At 35.2% G+C, this 21,958-nt stretch overlaps 1 protein-coding gene across 3 annotated transcripts in view; it reads left to right on the top strand.

Annotated features, from left to right (window-relative positions):
* The window catches only part of ATP2C1 (ATPase secretory pathway Ca2+ transporting 1), a 122,779-nt gene that overhangs the window by 83,825 nt on the left and 16,996 nt on the right, over positions 1-21,958 (top strand). For all 3 annotated transcript variants that reach the window (XM_036266598.1, XM_036266599.1, XM_036266600.1), the window contains exons 14-23: positions 1,368-1,463; positions 1,552-1,641; positions 3,472-3,576; positions 10,423-10,579; positions 13,523-13,693; positions 14,824-14,921; positions 17,819-17,869; positions 19,180-19,346; positions 20,633-20,701; positions 21,327-21,443. In XM_036266598.1, the coding sequence (XP_036122491.1) occupies positions 1,368-1,463; positions 1,552-1,641; positions 3,472-3,576; positions 10,423-10,579; positions 13,523-13,693; positions 14,824-14,921; positions 17,819-17,869; positions 19,180-19,346; positions 20,633-20,701; positions 21,327-21,443 (1,121 nt within the window). The remainder of the gene's footprint in view (positions 1-1,367; positions 1,464-1,551; positions 1,642-3,471; positions 3,577-10,422; positions 10,580-13,522; positions 13,694-14,823; positions 14,922-17,818; positions 17,870-19,179; positions 19,347-20,632; positions 20,702-21,326; positions 21,444-21,958) is intronic.

The following is a 21,958-nucleotide window of genomic DNA, read 5'->3' as shown; positions in this document are numbered from 1 at the left end:
TTCATTAACACTACTTATTATGGGTATAATATTTTAAAATGTATTTAGAGCCAATTTACTGAGCAAAGTATTAGACAAATAGACAGAACTTGTACTTAGGTTTATTTAATTCCATAGGCCTTAAAATGAAACTGTTAATATTTAGGGTGTTAGATTTGGTTAAGGATATCCAATGCTATGTTGTTGAGTGTACCTTTTCTAGATGACTCAGGTCATTGGGATTACATGTGCTTATATGGCCCAGGTATGGAAGGTAGAGGATTTAAGTTTCTCTTGTTTTAAGCGCATAATTCTGTATGTCAAGCATTAACCATTTGTTAATTTCTCTCTAAATTGTCTTTTTTTTTTTTTTGTGGTACTTGCCTCTATTGGGAACCGAACCCCGGACTCTCTGGTGTGCAGGCTGACGCTCAACTGCTGAGCCAAACTGGCCAGAGCTAAATTGTCTTATTTTTGTTGTGAAATTTAACTTTTGTTTGGCTTAGTTTGTTCTAGCCATATGGAATAAGTATATGGCTTGTCTCAACCTCTGATTTTTAAAACTGGTGTTAATATACTATTAAAGTAGCTTGTAAGTGCCAGAATAAATCACTTAATGTCTCTGAGCCTGCATATTTGCAAGAAGAATTCTGCCTTTGTCTATATCACAAGTTTGTGGTAATGGACTTGAATCGTTTGCATATCATATGTTAATAATATAATGTTTTATACATTTAAACTCACTTATGTATAGAGATTTTCATGGTTTATATATATGTTATAGTATATTGAAGGTGGAAACAAAAGATTATATTAATTATATTAACAATTATGTTTCTACTTTTGATATAAGTACATAATTGTAATTATTAATTATACTTAATTATTAGTATAATTAACTAAAGGTTTATCATTGTGGCAAAAATTAGAATTTATATTCCTTTAATTATTAAATGTTCTTTTAGACAAATTTAAATGCTTTTTTATGTATACATGCTAACAGTGTCATAATGTATAAAATGAAATGAGTAACTCATCATAGAATTTTGGTTTTCTTTTCTTTTTTTTCTGGTAATCCTCACCTGAGGATATTTTTCCTTCTCCATTAATTTTTAGATAGAGTGAAAGAGAAGGAGTGGGGAAAGAGATAGAGGAACATCAATGTGAGAGAGCCACATTGACTGGTTGCCTCCCGCACAATCCTGACCTGAGCCAGGGATCGAACCTGTAGCCCAGATACGTGTCCTTGACCAGGAATGGAACCCTCGACCCTTCAGTCTGAGGGCCAGTGTTCTAACCACTGAGCCAAACAGGCCAGGGCTAGATTATGGTTTTCTTAAGTAATGTCACTACCTGTTACACTCTTGACCCTACTTTATTTTCCTTAGGTTACTGGAGTTGGCTATAATCCATTTGGAGAAGTGATTGTTGATGGTGATGTGGTTCATGGATTCTGTAACCCAGCTGTTAGTAGAATTGTTGAGGTAAACATTTATTTTCTAAGTAGGTGACTTTCTTCATAATGACTTAGGACATAGTGATGGTTTCATAGTTTATGTGTGTTTCTCTTAGGCGGGCTGTGTGTGCAATGATGCTGTAATTAGAAACAACACTCTAATGGGGAAGCCAACAGAAGGAGCCTTAATTGCTCTTGCAATGAAGGTATGTGCCTAATCTCTCTTCTTTGACACATAAAATATCACCCTTACAAGAGAATGTGAGGCCATCAATTTCAGTATTACTGGTTTTAGGTATGTTGTTTTTACTGCCTTTTGGAAACCAGTTTTAGTCTTGGAAATACAGAGCATAGAGCTTTCTCAGTATAACTTTATGCCTTATATGCAAAAAAAAAAAAAAAAAAAAAAGTAATGGCCAGTGATAGTTTCTTCTAATGAAGAAATGTTTCTGTTGTCTATACTATTTAGAGTTTTGTGTGAAAAACTTTATGTATGTTATTGCCGATAAATACTAACTTTCAAATGTGTAAAAGACACTTCAGTATTTCCATGTAAAGATATTAAGGACATCCAATCTTCCATTTCCCTTCATTATTACTCTTAAAATGAACCCAGAGTTGGAATTTGTGTTAGGGAGATGGGGTATTTTCCTCAATGACCCTTTTATCTATTTCAATTGATCCCTTCTCCTAAGTCCTACATTTGATTAAATGAGAAACCTAAAAGTCTAATCTGTCACTCCCAAACAAAAATAAAATTTCCACTTTTAAGAGAAGTCTTAGAAAACTTTGAGACTTTTGTGAAACAGAATATGCCTCTAAATGAGGTTGCTTGAATTGAGATTCAATATTGAAATGTTGGTTATTATAACATTTAAGAAAATAAAATTGATATTTTTAGAATATATATGTTTCCTTAACAGACAGTACCATTAATTATCATTTGTTCTCCTTATACCTAAAATATCATAATATAGCTTTATAAAAGATATTCAAATGTTGAATTTTTTTTTTTTAAGTTGAATCAGTTAATCAGGTTTACTGTGCTTTACTTAACTTTATCTCTTTGAGAGATAAAGAATCTGAATCTAGTTCCTTATTGGGGGGAGGGGGGGCTCACATTTTTAGTAGGACATTAACACTGATGTGCTTAGAACAAATAAAAAGCTGACCAAGATAGTGGACAGTTAAGTCCTAAAACACTGAACCACACATAAGAACAGTGCCAGTTTAGACTTGGGACCTGGTCCTTGAAGGATAAGAAGGGTTAAGATAGTAGTTAAGCTAGAGAAGTGCAGGAATAAAAGCATAGAGGAATAAGCATAGAATGGATTGTGGCTTTTGAATTGGTTAACCTGGATGAAATGGAAGGAGTTTGAGTAACCTAGGGGGATTGTTAAATGGGCTCTAAGGTCAGTTTCTGGAGGACCTTTAAAAGCCACGAAGAAGAGTATCAACATGTTTCAACAGACAACAAAATGTCAACAAAAAGCAATAAACTAAGTTTTTGAGTAGTTTAGAAAGTATTTTTGACTATTTGGAGGAAAATACAACAGGGTATTGGTAGGGAGAGCAGCTACATGACATTGGTAGTAGTCAGAATATCAAGTGGCAGGATGAGAGTGTAAGAGAGTAGGATGGTAGCAGCAGACAAGTTGAATCCCTTAGGCATCAAGAATTGAATCTGAAATTTCTATTCATTATAAAAGTAAATGCTCATTTTGGTTGGGTACCTTTAGTAGTATTCTGCTTTCTTCTAGAATTGGAGTCAGTAAAGATTTTAATATAATCATTGTTGAAGACTTAGTCTTTATACAGTTTAGGTATCTAAACACCCAGGCTTTTATGTTGAATATGTATGCTGCTGTTCAGAGAAATACAGTATATATAGATGGGGTACTGCTCTTTTATCACCATTATTTGAAAAATAATTCAGCTAGCCTAGCTACAAGTTACAAGTTATGACCTTTGTTCTTTGTTAAAGGAAAAAATAGTCACATATTAGTGAGAATTAACTTTCATTTTGTGCCATATAGATGGGCCTTGATGGAGTTCAACAGGACTATATCAGAAAAGCTGAATATCCTTTTAGCTCTGAGCAAAAGTGGATGGCTGTTAAGTGTGTACACAGAACACAGCAGGTATCTATCTTTCCATTTTCTATTTAAAGGATACTTATATCTTATTTAATGTAGATGATTATTTTTCATTTATCTTCTTCCTTTAGATTTAAATAATCATTAAACGTGACAAAGGCCTTTTGCTTTAAAATATGCATAATTCATAGTATATTTGTCCCTTGTTATTTTTGCATTCTCTGACTTCATGTATAGATATATCCAATTTTGCTGTGTGAGCAAACAACTTAAGTGAGTTGGAGCCTGGTCTCAGTTTCCTATAGCTTATGACATCACATTGTTTCAACATATATTTTGTCTTTGATGATAGACTATTATGGGTCTCTGCTGACTGCTGTTTATCTGTGCTCTTTCAGTGAGGGAATGTCTTGTCTTCAGAACAAACAAAACCACATTATTTTGTGGATTAAATGGGTATAATTTATGTTAGTTGATCCAGCTTACAAACTGGCAAAATAACATGTACTGATATTTCAAGCTACTACCTTGTGCCTGGGTGCTTTAGAAATTTTTACATAGTTGATGTAGTAAGAGTTCATAGTTTTCTATATTGTAGAGTTATATCACTCACAGTTGCAATTTACCAGCTTGATGCTTAAACTTACATTGCCCTTAAAAATATATATTTGTTTTTCTACATTTCTTTTATTAGGAATTAATTGGCTATGTGTTTTCACCTGTGAACAAACATTTTGAAACCAATTATACCTCTGTAGATAAGAATGAGTGAGAGGGTTTCCTGTCACCCATAATAAGTAGGAAGTGTGCTGGTTTTAAAAGAAAGGCCAAGTTGGCTAACCATGAATTTGTAAAGTCTGCCAGGAATTCTATACATAAGGGAACAAAAAGATTTCTAATCTTTAGAGGTACTTTTGTAAACTCTTGGGAAGTGAGATATTTGGAAAGAAAACTATAAAAATAAAATGCCTGATATTTTATATATACATATATATTTTTTTGTTTAATCCTCACCCGAGGATATTTTTCCATTCATTTTTAGATAGAGTGGAAGGGAGGGAGGGAGGGGGAGAGAGAGAGAAGCATCAGTGTGAGAGAGACACATTGATTGGTTGCCTCCTGCACAACCCCTTCCAGGGCCAAGGATCGGACCTGCAACCCAGATACATGCCCTTGACTAGGAATCAAAACTGCGGCACTTTGGTCTTTGGGCCAGTGTTCCAACTGCCGAACCAAACTGGCCAGGGCATGCCTGATATTTTAAACCTTATAACATAAAGCTGTCAAAATTTGCATTTGAGTGAGATAATTTTCACCTGATGTCCCTTGACTTTATAGTTATATAGCAAGAATATATAAATGAGTTTATTTGGAAGGTCTCTTTTTTTTAACATTTTATATATTATCACACAGTACTTCAAAATAATGTGGCTCATGTAAAGTTTAATGATTTAACTTCAGCAGTTTTTAGTCCAACCTCATCCAGGTTATACATTGGACGTTGTACAATGACTCTTCTCAGTTGTGGAAGTGGGCGATAGTGAGTTGCAGGATATAAATTTGGGTGATTATTCTTCCTATATGCTAACTTGAAGAGTTTCTCTTAACAAAACAAAACCAACCAATGTAACTAACAAAATCCAAACCCATTGACTTGACTCAGGATCTAGAAGTGGTCAGCCTGGCATAGAAAAGGTAACGTTACCAATTTAAAAACAACCTCAGTGGCTCAAATAGTTTGTTTTTAGAAGACTTTTATTTGTTTATTTTTTTATTTTTTTTTGAAATTTTTATTTATTTATTTTTTTGTTACAGATATTTTACCTTTTTACCCCATTGGCACCCCCCACCCCACCCTCCCTCTACCCTGTCCCCGGCTTAGTTGTCCATGTCCATTGGTCATGCATACATGCATATAAGTTCTGTGGTTTATCCCTTCCCACCCCCCCACCCCCCATCCCCTCTTCTGAGGGATGTCAGTCTGTGCCCCACTTCCATGTGTCTGGGTCTACTGTATTCCTCAGACTGTTATGTTCATTATATTCCGTATATAAGTGAGATCATGTGGTATTTGTCCTTCTCTGCTTGGCTTCTTTCACTTAGGATAATACTTTCCAGGTCCCTCCATGTCGTCTCAAAGGATAAGAGATCTTTCTTTCTTACCGCTGCATAGTATTCCATTGTGTATATGTACCACAGCTTTTTGATCCATTCGTCTACTGGTGGACACTTGGGCTGTTTCCAGATCTTAGCTATTGTAAATAGTGCTGCTATGAACATGGGGGTACATATATTCTTCCTGCTTGGTGTTTCAGGCTTCCTAGGGTATATTCCCAGCAGTGGGATCACTGGGTCAAATGGAAGTTCAATATTTAATTTTTTGAGGTAGCACCATATTGTTTTCCATAGCGGCTGCACCAGTCTGCATTCCCACCAGCAGTGTATTAGAGTCCCCTTTTCTCCACACCCTCGCCAACACTTGTTTGATGATTTGTTGATGGCGGCCATTCTGACAGGTGTGAGGTGATACCTCATTGTTGTTTTAATTTGCATCTCTCTGATGATTAGTGATGTTGAGCATTTCTTCATATGTCTCTTGGCCCTTTGTATAGAAGACTTTTATTTGAACATGACAATATACATTACTCTCTCCCTGAAACCTGCCAAAACAACAATCAATGGATAAAAGATATAAATTAAAAAAGAAAGAGTGTGGATCAACCTCAGGGTTACCAGGTATCTTTGAAGGCAGAGACTAAGGTTTAAGGCTAAAACAGGAGATACCAGGTTGAAATTCTGAGTAAGGAACCAATAGAACTCTTCCAGGTACCTTTTTTGTTTTTTATTTTATTTTATTTTATTTGTTCTCCTTTTTTTTAAAATTTATTTTTATTTTTGAGAGTATTATGGATGTTCTCCATTTCCTCCTTTGATCCCCTTCACCCAGCTCCCTAATGTCATACCATTAGCCTTATAGAAGATCAGAAATCTCATCTAGGGGACAAGACCTGAGGGTAGAATTAGATTGCTTTAAGACTGAAAATAGAGTGATTAAGGTCAAGTCATTGTCCTCAAGGTTAAGCCTCTAGGCCCTAACTCTACTTTCTTGGAGGTATCTCTCTCATTCTAAGTCTGAAGACTGAAAAGTTAGAGAAGCTGACTGTTACTAGGGGGATTCCCTCAGGTTAATAAGCCTGCCATTCAGTGCCCATGGAGCTTCTAGACATTTAATTGCTTCAGTCAGTTCTTTTTTTTTTTTTTTTCCCAATCTTCACCTAGAATATTTTTTCCATTGATTTTTAGAGAGAGTGGGAGGGAGAAGGGGAGGCGGTTACAGGGGTAGGGAGAGAGAGAGAGAAAGAAACATTAATGTGAGAGAGACATATTGAGAAACACATTGGTTGCCTCCCATACATGCTCCAACTGGGGCCAGGGATCGAACCTGAAACCCAGGTACATGCCCTTGACCAGCAATCGAACCCTTGACCCTTCAGTCTGCAGGCCAACCCTCTAACCCCTGAGCCAGACCAGCCAGGGCAATTGCTTCAGTCTTAAATGTAAGTGGACAGTAAAGGACTGTTAGATATTTGGGGAAAGTCTTAAGTATGAAGATAACCAAACCAGCAGAGAAAGAGGTCTCAGAGAAACAAAGATAATGCCAGATCTTGAAGTAAATTTTCAAAGACCATAAAAAATGACAAAATGCTTTAAATAGAAAGTTTTTCAAATAAAGCTAAGGAGCCTATCAGAAAGTAAAACAGAAAGTCAAAGAGGTGGACAAAATAAAAGATACGATATAAAAGTCAGAAAATAAATATAGGAGAATCTAACATCCACCTGATAGTAGTCAACAGGAAGAATGAACACAAAATGGGAAGATTTTATCAAATAACACCAGAAAATTTTCCAGAGGAAAGACTTCAGCTTCTAGAATAAAATTGCCTATCATCTGGGGAGGAGATTCTACATACAGACCCAGAAAAAAATCCTGAGACTGAAAATCTTCCTTCATAAGCAGAGGGCCTGTACAGACCTTAGAAACAGGCTGGCCACTGCAGTCTGGTAATTAATGGAGTTTTTTAAGGACAACTTACATAGGAGGTGGCTCTTTGGCTGGTGGAAGATACAATTTTGGCAGGTGCTAAAGAAATATAGGGTAAAGGAAGGGATTAATTATGGGTACTAGTATGTGAATGCTACCAGGTACGGGAAGTTACTTTGCATGCTTGACCAGGCCAGGATAATGGCCTGTTACAGGAACCAGCATGTAGTGGGAGGCATAAAGGGTTACTGGTTTATGTCAGAATGAACATGGATTATGATCAGTCAGTCTCTAAGTGGGGTTTGCAGGAAGCAATCTCCCTTCTGGTCCAGGTCCAGCTCTTGAGTCAGGCAGCAGTCACATCTTGGAACAGTCTCTTCTCATTAGGAGTAAACACAAGGACCATAATCAAGAAATTTGAGGATTCTTAGGGAGAATTCTAAAAGCTTCCAGAGGTATTGGGGTGGGAGGGTGATCATATATAAAGGTTTAGGAATTAAAGTAGCTTTTTTGGACTTCAAATGCAACACTGGATAGTGGAGGCTGGAAGATAATAGAGGAAAGCCTTCAAATTAAGAGGAAATTTATTCCTAGATGAACTTAGAAATGTAGGGATGGAATAAAAATGTTTTCAGACTTTCCAGATCTCAAAATGGATATGCCATACATCTTTTCTTAGAAAGATACTTGTGGATATGTTATTCCAAGATAAGACAATAGACTAAAGAAAAGACAGAGCACACAGTGAGGTCTAACCAGGACAGGGGTGAAAAGAATCCCCAGGATAGAGGTGAAGAGAAGTTCCTGGATGCATCCATTCATGCTGCAGGCCTAGAAATTAGCCAACTCAAACTAGAAAAGGAAAGGAGAACAAGACTCAAGGAGGAAGGTCTTCAATAATAATATGGGAATAATAATTTACCTTCTCATTTGAGCATGTGAAAAATATCATTTAGCAGGGCTTTATATTACATGAAAGAGCTCTGGAATAATTAGTAATAGGTATAAAGAAAACTAAGCAAATTTTTAAAAGATGCAGTTACTAATTTTCTAAAAGATAAAACTTGAACAGGAGAATAAACATATTCGATTTATATAGGCCATGGAAACATCATGCCTTCCTGCTGCCTCCCTACACTCTAATATCTGTTCACTAGTTACTTGGGGACTCTGGCAGATGGAAGCTCTGTCTCAATGTGAGCACACACCATAAAACGGGCAGAGGAAGAGCACATTATGCACTGGTTCTTAAATTTACATACAGGTATTGCTCATATTTGTTGGTCAAAGCAAGGGATACCTGACTTCAAAGTGAGAGAGGGGTAGGGAAATACATTTCTACCAAGTGCCTGCATGGAGAACTGGGATGTGTATAAACTGTCCTAATGACTACCACTTCGCTTAACAGCGAAAAGTCATTAAGTAGACAGAATACTGACAGATTTTACTTTAACTATATTATAACCATTTGTAGAGGAGGAATAGGTAGTAGGGGTGGCCAGACTGTCACCTGTCACAAAAGACAATGTATAAGGTTGATTAGCACAAAAGTAATAGTATAAACACATTTAAAACATGGAGATAAATACCAAGGAAAACATCTGTAGAGTTAAACTTGACTGGCCTTTTTAGGGTAGGACTAGAGGTGAGAAGATTTGGGCAGCGGACTGCAGTTTTTCATTGTCAGCTTTTGTACATTACCTTACTATGATGAAAAATAGAAGAAAAAGTTTGGTAATACCCATAATTATAAGGTGGTTGTGAGAATTAAACAAGATCACATATATACATATAATAACAGCCAATAGAAAGCCTGAACCATTGCTTGGGCTGATGTTAGATCTCTTTCTTATTCCTGTTAAATTGTGAGCATCTCCCCAAATCCTGGAGTGCCTAATCTGGGGCGTAGTGTAGCAATACCTTCAATGTATAGGGGTGAGGGTAGGGAGTAGATGCTGTTTTCTTTTCTTTATTGATTTTTAGAGAGAGAAGAAGGGAGAGGGAAAGAGAGATGGAAACATCCATGAGAGAGAATACTGATTGGCCGCCTCCTGCATGCCCCCCACTGGGGATCAAGTCCACAACCTGGGCATGTACCCTGACTGGGAATTGAACCGGTGACCTCTTGGTGCACGCGTGGACACTCAACCACTGAGCCACACCAGCCGGGCAGATGCTGTTTTCTTTAGAGAATGTAGAAAACTCCCACATACGAACTTTTAAAAAAAATTTTCCTCCCTCCCTCCCTCCCCCCTCCCTCCCTTCCTCCCTCCTCTCTCCCTCCCTCCCTCCCTCTCTTTTATTTTTGTTACAGATGTTTCTTCTCTTTACCCCATTGACACCCTCCTCCCGATACCGCTCCCCCTCCCCCTCCCCCCGCACCGTTATCTATGTCCATTGGTTATGTATATATGCATATAATTATTTGGTTTATCTCTTCCCTCCCTCTGCTGCCCCTCTTCTGAGGGTTTTCAGTCCGTACCCTACTTCTATGTCTCTGGGTCCGTTTTGTTCATTATCTTATTTTATTCATTAGATTCCACAAATAAGTGAGATCATGTGATATTTGTCTTTCTCTGATTGGCTTATTTCACTTAGCATTAATACTCTCCAGGTCCCTCCATGTTATCTCAAAGGATAAGAGATCTTTCTTATAGCTGTATAGTATTCCATCCACATATGAACTTTTTAATCTTCAGAGTTCAAGTACCACTCAAAGCCTTAGGCTTGAGTAGTTACCCTGGGAGTTACAATAAATGAATGCTACTTGCTTCTGGACTCCAATGACAGATATGTACATGTTGAAATTAATTTGAATTTATTTGATCAGTTTTTTGTTTTTTCTTTAGGATGGACCAGAAATTTGTTTTATGAAGGGTGCTTATGAACAGGTGAACAAGTATTGTACTACATACCACAGCAAAGGGCAGACTTTGACACTCACCCAGCAGCAGAGAGATCTGTACCAACAAGAGAAGGCACGAATGGGCTCAGCAGGGCTCAGAGGTAAGGTTGCTTCAGCATAGTCCACAAGGGTGGGAAGGTAATGCTTTCTGTTAATTGCACATGAATTCGTGCTTCACGTCTGAGCTGTCTAGCTCTAGTCCAGGCTCCATAGAACTCTGCTATTTCTGAAGTGTTATGATTTAATTAGTCCCCCAAATATGGAAAAATGGGAATAGAGCAAAATATGAAATCTCTAGTTCTTATAGACCTGCAGTGATCTCTGAGTAGATGATAGAAATTTTATTTTTATTTTTAAAAATAGTTTATTGATTTTTAGAGAGAGAGGAAAGGGAGAGAGAGAGAGAGAGAGAGAGAGAGAGACATTAGTGTGAGATGAAACACTGATTGGCCTCCTCCTGCATGCCCCCTACAGGGGATTAAGCCACCAACCTGGGCATGTGCCCTTGACCAGGAATTGAAACAGCAACCTCCCAGTGTCCAGGAAAACTGAGCCATACTGGCCAGGGCAGAAATTTTATTTTAAACAAGTTTATCTTGTGAGAGGGAGATGGATAGAGGTAAAGTGATGTTACTCCATTCTTATTTCATTATTTTGACTGTCATTTGTTAATATATCTAAAATAATTTCCTAAATAGCGAAATCTTAAGTCTCTAATTTGTTCTTTAAATTGAGGTCATTACTTACTTGTTCCTTATATGCTTTCTTTCCTTGGCAATTACCAGAGAGGTAAAGAAGTACCCAGATTCTGCTTATGTTTGTGTTGTTGACTAAATGTGATGGGATGAGAGTCTGCTGTGCACACACAAATCAGACCACCTCTCTTAGGAACATCATGTGTAGGATTCAAGAGGCAGAGTTAGAGCCATACCTGGTTTTTACATTCTGAATAGTCACCTGGCTTGTAGGGTATATGTATATGTGTATGTATATGTGTATGTGTATGTGTATGTATATATATGTATATATGTATATTTATGTATTCTTTCTCAAGGAAATTGGAAGAGTTGGCTTCCTTAATTGTACTATTTTTACAAAATGAAAGTAAAGCACTACAGTTCTTGGGAGGAGGAAACAAGTTATGTAAAAATCTTCTTATTCATGGTTCACCTAGGTGCTTTTTGTGGATATAAAACATTTGTATAGATTTATAGGACTTTCTGATTTACAGATTTAGAAAGGTATTCTTGTGGCTTTATTTGAGGGCAGAATTTGTTATTCTTAGCAGCTCCTAGCAAGAGGGTTTCAAAGTTGGCTTGGATTTAGAGACCCTAAAGAAGTCTTCAAGGTCTGGTATGTGCTTCCTATTTTCCTTAATTTTTGAAACAGGGGTTTCACACTTTTTAAACAGTGACTCTTGTCATCTGGAGGAATGTGGAGGTTTGTGAGTGTGTGGTTTGTTTTTGTAACGTTGTGAAATAGTTGGTAGAGAAGAAAATCTTTGTTTCACAGGGCTTTGGAAAATATTCTGATCATTTGTCTTTTGCTTCTTGTCTTTTCCACTTTCTCTTCTTGTACTCCATTTTTCTTTTTCCCCTGAAGTTACTGTAATGAAGAATAGAAATATTTTAAATTTAACTTGATATGTACTTACATTGCATCTTATAAAACTTAAGCTTTTTAAAGTACATATGAATCGTAATTTTGAAATTAGAGTATTTGTTTCTATGTTTTAGTTACGGACCCTCCACATGAAAAAGGTCTACCTACCTTGTCCCAAATGGTAGCAGTAGGTCTTCATTTGTTCTAAAGAAGAAAAGAGATAAATATAGGGTACTAACCTCTAGGCTAATACTACCCTTCCATTGAGAGTGCTAAGAGCTGATCTCCCTTTCTTAGGATTTGCTGACACAAATTGATAACTGTCCCCTTCTGCTATTGTCTGCCTCTGTTCCAACACTAGGGACTGTCAAAGTGAAGTCATATACTTAACTATTTATGTAGATGTGTTTCAATGACTCTTACATTGGAAAAATAGAAGTTATTTGCCTCTAACCTTGGTTGTCCACATATATCTAATCCTCCATACCTTCTGCTTGAATAAGAATGGATACTTCCTGTGATCTCTTTGGGACTTTTCAGTTTCCCCTTGAGATACATGTTTAATTTGTGTGCTTTTATTATGTTTTCTTTGGTAAGTTCTTTAGTCTAATAATATCCCAGGTGGAGACATATCCCTTTGATTCGTAAGTACTTATGAAAGGTTCCAGAATTCTGAGAGTAAGCTAAATAATATTTGGAAATGAATAGTACTTCTTACTATATCTTAAGTGCCCAAGGATGACAGGAAACTAACTAAATAGTGGTAGGGTGGTATTATTTATGTACTCTTAGATTATCAGAGTTGCAAATAAAAATATCTATTAATGTTATGGAAAAAGTGAAGGAATCCAAACTATTGTTGATGTTAGTGGTTTTATAATCACTTTAGAGTCAACTTTATCTCTCAGGGTTTTTATCATGTATGAAATTTTTACATGTTGTGTCTAATTAATTAATATAGCCTTCTCTTCAAGCTATTGAATTGTTATACAGACTTGTAAACTGGAAAACTGAAGATAACATTAGTAGAAGCCACCTTCAAAGGTGGCTCTTTAAAATTCATTTTAAAGCTCAACATACCTATAGTTTCTCCATATAATTAATTGTATTTTCCAAAGAGCCAGTAGTTTATATTGAAAGGAGATGCACATGGTTACTATGCAAAAGCATTCTTTATTTTCTCCTCATTTGCCTTCTCTTCTTAACAGTTTTTTATTCCTTTTAATTTTTAGTAATTTAAAGCAACCATATCTAGAACCATTAAACTATGTCTTACCACATAATAATTTTAGGTTTAAAAGATTATATAATAACTCTAATGACTTTATAGTCTTAAGTGATTTATTTAAGAAGTGTTACTGTCTCCAGCTTTTGTCAAGTACATTCTAATGTTTTTGTGACTCACATTTTCTTTTTTTGGGATTTTATCATTATTTTCTAAGTTCTTGCTTTGGCTTCTGGACCTGAACTGGGACAGCTGACATTTCTTGGCCTGGTGGGAATCATTGATCCTCCTAGAACTGGTGTGAAAGAAGCTGTTACAACACTCATCGCCTCAGGAGTATCAATAAAAATGATTACTGGAGACTCACAGGAGACTGCAGTTGCAATCGGTATAACTAAGCTGCTTCCTTTTGTTTTTGATAGTTTTTTAAAAAAATTACTGCAGCACATAAGTGTGTGAATAATTAGACATGAAATTTGTTTACATAATATTGAGGTTATGTAATTAAAATTGACTCTTTTGTTTGGTCGTACTCTATATAAAATTGTGGGCCAAAACTTATTTTTGTTTAGAAAGTAATGCTATTTTTTTAAAACCTCATAATCCACTATGCTGATGGATAAAAGCACTAGTTCATTAATCTGAAAGGAAACATGAAATTTAGTTTTTTCTTTCAACTTGAATATTTTCAAAGCAGACCTGTACCTATTTTGAAACAAAATAGCTATGTTTAAATTTTTGTTGTCTTACTATATATATGCCTGTTTTGTTTGAATGCCATTTATGATTACCTTAAGAAGTAAAAGGGGCCTTGGCCCGTTTGGCTCAGCAGTTGCAGCGTCAGCTTGTGGACCAAAGAGTCTCAGGTTCAGTTCCCGCTAGGGACACGTACAAAAAAAAAAGTAGTAAAAGGGGAAAAAATGGACGTGAAAATTAATCTCCCAGAGCTGGTAAACTATAATTCATACTGATAAATTTAAGCAGTTTGCTAAAAATCTATTATTGTGATTTTATTAACATGGAGAGAGATCGGGACAGGAGTTTCATACTTTTTGTTATCCAAGAAGAATGTCACTAGAAACGTAACATGGTTGGGAAGATTATACTTAGAAAAATTTGAACATGTATTTTCATTTACATACAACTACATGATTACCACAGATCTACCACCGTTTTATTTGACTTTGGATATTTAATACACATACTGATCTTCATTAAAATTAAACTGCTGAGTAGAACCTCATTGGCCTTGTTTCAGTTCTTAGGTTTGATGGATTACGCTGTGTAATGCTTTACTCTTATATTTAAACAAAAATAAAGTTAAACAGAAAACCCCAGACTTTTAAAATTCAGATATGTCTGTCTTACCAGTAGTTTGTCTTGTAATCCTTTGAAATAGAGACATTTTATACTTAAAAGAGAGTGGATAACAAGTTATATTAACTGAGCATTATGTTTACTAGCCTGTCAAACAAAACCAATTTGGCTAATTATGTTTTCTCTCCCATTTCACTTTAGCTAGTCGTCTGGGATTGTGTTCCAAAACTTCTCAGTCAGTCTCAGGAGAAGAAATAGATGCAATGGATGTCCAGCAGCTTTCACAAATACTACCAAAGGTTCGTCTGAACTAGATAGAGCCTTTTAGATGAAAGGCTTTATTCTAAGTGTTACCATTTCTACTGCTATGAAAATGAAACTGTTTATATAACAGCTGGGACATGAAATCTGTAGGTAATAAAACATTTTTCCCATTCGACCTTTGCTCAGCCCGTTCTTCCATATCTTTTCACAGAAATGCTAACAGGTAGTGAAACTGACAGATTAAAATTTTATTTGCTTCCTTCAGCTCACTCTCTGGCTCTGATAAAACTGCTCATGACCTGAAAAACAACCTAAAGATAGAGAAGGAAAAAGCAAATTATAATTTACATCATCAGTCTGGACGAATTACATCATTGGTTTTTTCCAAATAGAGTTTTTGTGCATTCATTTATGGGCAGATAACCTAATGCTGTTCCAAAGAAACTGAAAATAACAAGCCTTGTGAGATCTCATTCATTGAATTGTTTAAAATCATCCTACTTTAAAGAGGAATTTCAGGTCTTTTGAATACCTAAGTCTTTTCTCCAAATACTATTAATGAGTTTTTTTAGTCCTTTAAGCTTAGCTGGGCTCCCTACCTGCCCCACCACCTATGTTCCCATTCCTCACCCCAACATTGTCTTTTCTTTTTCACTTGTGTTTATGTAACTCTGTTACAGCCAACATGTGCTCTTGGTCTTATGCTTTTACTTCAGGTCAGTTTGAATAGCTTTTATTTTATTAGTGTTAAAAAAAAAAACTTTTCTTCTAAATTGCCAGCTCACTGAGATTTCACATCTACTCTATCATAGTAATTCTGTTCCTCATTAAAATGCTTTACAGTTTTCTCTTTCCATAATTTAATCACACATTTGAAATCCCTTATCATTGCTCTGTCCTTTTGACCTGGAGCCAATTAAAAACTAGTATAGAAACTGAATTTTGCTTAATTGTTATTAAGTCCATCTGAGAGTTTTTTTGTTTATGATTTCTTCCAATGTGTTCTACAGTGTGATAAAAGTGGACATCCTCTTTTTTTTTTATATAGCAATACCTGCATTTGTATTTCTTTCAAACCTGTTAACCAAGTCTCTGTAATATAATCCTAATTTGTGTGTTCTTTAATTTTTGGTAGGTTGTAAATACTTATTTTAGTCACCTGTTTTTTTCTTCAATGCTTCAGGTACTTTTTACATGTCTTGGAAGATTTGGAGACCTTTGGCAGGTTATTTTAATGCTAGGAATGCTTTTAAAAAAATAAACTTCTCTAATATTTTTCTACTTTCTGCTTTTCATAATTTTCTTTCCCCAGTACACCTTGTCTGTTAATGTTGATCAAAAGAACTCTTGAGTACTGAATGCATAGCCTTTCCCCCTCCTTTTAATGATTTTTATCTTTTCCTCCCATATTATTCCCTAAATGCTCTTCTTTTCTGACAAAGTTCTGCTTCTTTTCCACTGTGCTTTTGCCATAATACTGCTGTCCTTATCCTGTCTTCTCCCCTCCTGCTTCCAAAGTACCGTGCTTTTATTGTGTGCTTGCCTTTAATCAGTGTAGTCTCTTTTTCTAGGTAGAGAAACAGACATAAATGTGAAAACATTATTAATATTTGAAATTTAATTACCCTCAAGTTCAATATTAGTTCTTTGATATAATGATGTAGTTTAATTTTTACTCATTTCTAGGGTTTTTCAAAATACCTAATTTCTTTAGGCCATAATTTTGTGTTCATTAAATTTTTATATTTTTACTCAACTAAAAAGATTAATCTGTCATCTTCGTGCTTTAAGAACAAATTTTATACTGAGCAATGTTATGTACCACATGCAAAAAACCAAGAGAGTCTTCAGCTTTGCATTAGTAAAAGCAGTGAAAGAAAGGATGTTGCCTGGAGACATACTGGATGGTAGGGATCATGGAAATCCTCGTCAGACTTTGTTTTCTTTGAAGTAGGAAACAAGGTTTTCAGCTGAAAGTGAGGTTGGAGAAAAGGATCAGTTGGAAGTATGAGGAGAGAAAACTAGTGTGAGTGAATCCTCTAGGAGAGTAGGAAAGAGAATGTATGGTATGTGGGGAAGTGTTGTTGGAGAGAGTGACAGTAAGGCAGAAGTTAAAGTCTTTGTGAAACATTGGGGAGTGACCTGGAGCAGTGAATGCTTGCAGTTAGAGGGAAGTATAGCCTCATGTGACATTCAAACAGTCTTTATGAATAAAAAAGGGAGAATGGAGGACACCTACTCTCCTCTGGGATCTCCTGGTTGTACTATTTGAGAGGACTGTAGGGATGGCCCATGCTTTATGGAAAAATTAGGTTTGAGCAATGTGGAAAAGGGGAGGATATAGGGGATTTTGTTGATGACTGATGACTTTGGGGCATAGTTAAAGGGTTTTAGAAGACTGGAAATGAGATCAGAAAAAAGGATTAAATATATTGTTTGGAGAGGTAAGATCATATAAGCAGTTGGAAATATAGTGGAAGAGATCCTAATGATAAATTAACTTGATGAAAGAATGAGCAGACACTTGACACTTAAAAAAAGGGTGGTGGTGGTGGTGCTTTATAGTCATTGAGAAGTAGCTATTCTTTATTTCTCCTGAAGACAGAACAAAGGGAAAAGGCCATTTTAGTTGTATGCCAGTGTCATGAGGAAACAGAAGAAAATTTTCCCTTAATCTCTGAAACATTTCAAGAGTAAGGCTGTTTTCTCTTCAGTTATTGTGTATTTCCTGTGGTACCTTTGTTAAAGTTTGAAATGACCATGTCAAAAGAGTGTCTTAACAAACATGTAGTGCATTGCTTAAGCTTGATCTCTGTGGCAAATTAAGTACAGTTTAAATACATACTTTTTAAAAATTGTTAATTATAAACATAGCAGTTGTTTTGGTATTTCTTAACATTGAAGATTTTTAATGTTTCTTGTGTTTTAACAGGTTGCAGTATTTTACAGAGCTAGTCCAAGACACAAGATGAAAATTATTAAGGTGGGTGGACCTCAAATAATTCGATTGTTTAATTTTTATATCCAAACTGCTAGTTCTTGTCTTAAATTATGTTTGCCTTACTAGGAATATTTGATAGAGCATTAAAGTCAGAAATACTATAAAGCAAAACATGTGATTTCTTTTTTTAGAACCTGAAATGGAAACACTAATAGAGAATTTAGTTAGCAAAGGAAGATGTAGAAGAAAACTTGAATGAGATGTCTGCAAATAAAACCTTCTTTATACAATTATACAATGTAGAAATCTGTTCTGACAGTAGTCCATAGTCACATCATTCCAGTGTGATAGCATTAGTTACTTAGAAACTGAATAAATACATCAAGAAAAAATGTTAAGCCCTGTCAAGATAGCTCAGCTGGTTAGAACATCGTCCGTGGGTTCGATCTCCAGTCAGGGTACATATAAGAATCAATCAATGAATGAGTGGAACAACAAATTGATGGTTTTTTTGGTCTCTCACTAAAATCAACCAATAAATAAAAATATGTTATGAGAATGTAAACAATATTTAAAAGGCTATAGTTATATATATTAATTAGACAAATATATATACACATACACACACACACACACACACAAAGCATCTTAGTAGCCATTAGTTAATGGACTTAAGTTATTTTTTAAATATGTTTTTATTGATTTTTTTAGAGAGAGGAATGGAGATGGAAAGACAGAGAAACACTGATGAGAGAAAGAAACATCAGATGGCTGCCTCCCTCATGCCCCCCACCAGAGAATAGAGCTGGCGACCTGGTGCATGGGATGGTGCTCCACCCACTGAGCCACACTGGCCAGGGCAATGGACTTAAATTACTAATCATAATAGCCTTCTATTGTATTAGTCTAGGGTTTCTTAATCTTAGCACTATTGATATTTTGGACTAGATAATTCTTTGTTGTGAGGGGCTGTCCTGTGTATTATAGGATATTTAGTAGCATTTCTGATCCCTACCCTTTAGGGGCCAGTAGCATTCTCCAAGTCATGACGATCAGAAATGTATTCAGACATTGCCAGATGTCCCATAGAAAGCAAAATTGTCCTTGAGAACCACTGCACAATTCACTCTAAATCAGACTTTAGATATGTAGTTCTCACACATTGTGAAGATTAATAGAAACTTTAAAGCTATGTTTTAAGACCTCAATATATTGAAATTTATTGAAAAATTGGTGATTTGTATTATTTCCAGTCTTAATTATGTGAAAAAAAACAGAGAGGATTTGTTTATCACTTTATCTCTATAGAAGTAACATTTAATCAGAATTCCTCCCTTCTTCCCCCACTGTAGTCTCTACAGAAGAATGGGTCAGTTGTAGCCATGACAGGAGATGGAGTAAATGATGCAGTTGCTCTGAAGGCTGCAGACATCGGAGTCGCAATGGGTCAGACTGGCACGGATGTTTGCAAGGAGGCAGCCGACATGATCCTGGTGGATGATGATTTCCAAACCATAATGTAAGTTTTGTGTCAGTGTTCCCTGATTGGCATCAGAGAGAATCTTCTCCCATCCCCAGACAATTCAGGTAGAAAAGAATTAGCAATATTTAAACATTGGATCAATTGAACTATTTTACTAGATCAGTTGATCTTATTTTATGTTGTAGTGTGTGTTTTGGAATAAATTATTATTTTTTGGAATGGAAAGGACAGAATAAATGGCAGGGCCATTCATTTAACAAATGTTTACTGAGTGCTAATCAGGTGTCACATATTTCTGGCCATAAGTGTGGTGGTACAGCAGTGAACCTTATGGGACTTTTATTCTAGTTAAATTCAGGTTATCTGAAGTATGCATGTGCATGGCCTTATAATAGGTATTAAAAATTATCAAGTTCTCATCCATAACTATTTCCTTATGTCATTAATTATTCATGGTATCAGTGATAAAATGTATTGAGTTAGAATAATTGATTTAAGATTCTTATGTAATACCTGGTGGCATAGTTTCGCAATGTTTAGGTGGGAGTCACCTGAATCATATTTTTTGATAATCACCTATTTGCCAAACTGAGTCTTACTCATTTCAGTGATACATGCTAATTATATGCCCATGTTGGCCTATTGTGGCCTAAAGTGAAGCATGTGGGAGCTTGGGACTCAGAATTGCCAAGTTCTTATAAGGATATAATATTTTTTTCTTTCCATTTTAGAATTGTATAAAAATGTTGGAAGAAGAAATAGTTTAAAAAACACGTATTTTCCTAGATTCAAACAAATGAATGAGATAATTTACATGAATCTTTGTATATCATATTCTCTATATAATTCTGCAGCAATATATCTAATTATATGTAGGAGCAAAGTTTAAGATAGCTTAAATTCTATAATTCTTGTATGTCCCATTGCATTTGTTTCCTTACATACATTAATTTAACCCCTTACCATGCATGCATCTTGAATCTTTAAGAAAAATAAAGTTGGGTAAAGAAAATTATTGTTTTAGTATTATAAGTGTGTAGTATTGTGTCTTATGTAGAAAGACAATATATGATTTTAATGTTGAAATATATTTTTAAGAATAAGAATTTTAATGTTCAGGTAGGGCTTATTAGCAGGCTTTAATTATTGCTGGAGTAATGTTTTCATAATTTTTCTAATCTTATGTGAAGGAAATAATAGATTTTAGCAGTGTATGTGTTATATCGATTGGAAATTTGTTTTTAAAATTAGTGTTTTAGTATAGATATATTTTTGTGTGATAATATTTTCTCACTTAAATTTTTTTTTTTTTTTAATTTCAGGTCTGCAATTGAAGAGGGTAAAGGGATTTATAACAACATTAAAAATTTTGTTAGATTCCAACTGAGCACGTAAGTTCGTAAGAAGTTTCATCATGAGTATTATAGATAAATTATATGAAAAGTATAAATCAAGCAGAATGCCTAGAAGCTAGCGTCTGTGTTCTCTTTCTGAAGGTTGTTCCATATATAAGTTTTCCAAAATGAAAATCAATTCATAAATTAAAAATGGCATGTTTAATGGGTTCTTAATACAATACTTAGGTGTCTATATCACTATTGAAGTGTAGAAACCTTTGTGGTTTATTAAATAGCTGCTGAAATAATTAAGGTGTGTCAAATCTTAGTGTTTTTCTTGGTATCATTTTCCAAGAGTAAAAGGGCTTTTCTGTAGTCAAAAAAACGGCTACCAAAATATTGTTGGAACTGTTAATTGTTAAGTAGCAACAGTTATTCTAACTCAACTTTAAAAATCTTCCTTTAGTTATTGTTGTTACAGAAACATTTTGAAAATCCTTTATTAAAATACTGTGGATTATAAGAGTTAACTCCTGGCTTCATTGTTCTTGGAAATATAGGCTTCCTTTAAAAGCACAGTAGTAACATTAGATTATTAAATGCTAAAAAGTGATATCTTAAAATTAGTAAGAATTATACTGTGCTGACAGATTTTTTTAAATGATCTTTTTTCCAACAGGAGTATAGCAGCATTAACTTTAATCTCATTGGCCACATTAATGAACTTTCCTAATCCTCTCAATGCCATGCAGATTTTGTGGATCAATATTATCATGGATGGACCTCCAGCTCAGAGGTAAATGTTTTTTCATGCTTAAACTAGAACGATAAACAAAGCGTTAATATCCTGATAATTAAGTTTCAAGACTTCATTCATGGATAGCACTAGAAATCTTTATAGCAACATGTTTGTTATAAATTGTGTGATGTGTGCATATCATTTATTTTCTTTGGGTGCTCACTCATTCATTATGGATCTGATCCTTTACACTGTTTTAGATGCCTAGTCTTACGTTGAAAACAGATCAAGGCAATTCCTGTCATCAGGAAGTAAGCTCTGTTTCTAAGAAAGGGATGAATAGAGAAATCTCTGAGTTTAGTGTTACTAGCTAGGCTTTGTTGTCAATTTTAGAGACTTTGGGGAAATATTAATGGACCTAAATATGTAAGTATTTTCTTTTATAATAATGGGGCTAAAGATGTCACTTCCCAATACAAAAAGTAATTGAAACCTCATTGCATGAAAGATATTTCAAAGTCCAGTTGGTAGGTCATGTATTTCGGGCCACATCTGAAATAAATACGCTTATA

The sequence above is a fragment of the Molossus molossus genome, unplaced genomic scaffold (genome assembly GCF_014108415.1).
Source record: "Molossus molossus isolate mMolMol1 unplaced genomic scaffold, mMolMol1.p scaffold_m16_p_18, whole genome shotgun sequence".
NCBI lineage: Eukaryota > Metazoa > Chordata > Mammalia > Chiroptera > Molossidae > Molossus > Molossus molossus.
Note: the sequence above shows the minus strand (reverse complement) of the source record. Positions and strands in the feature narration are given on the sequence as shown.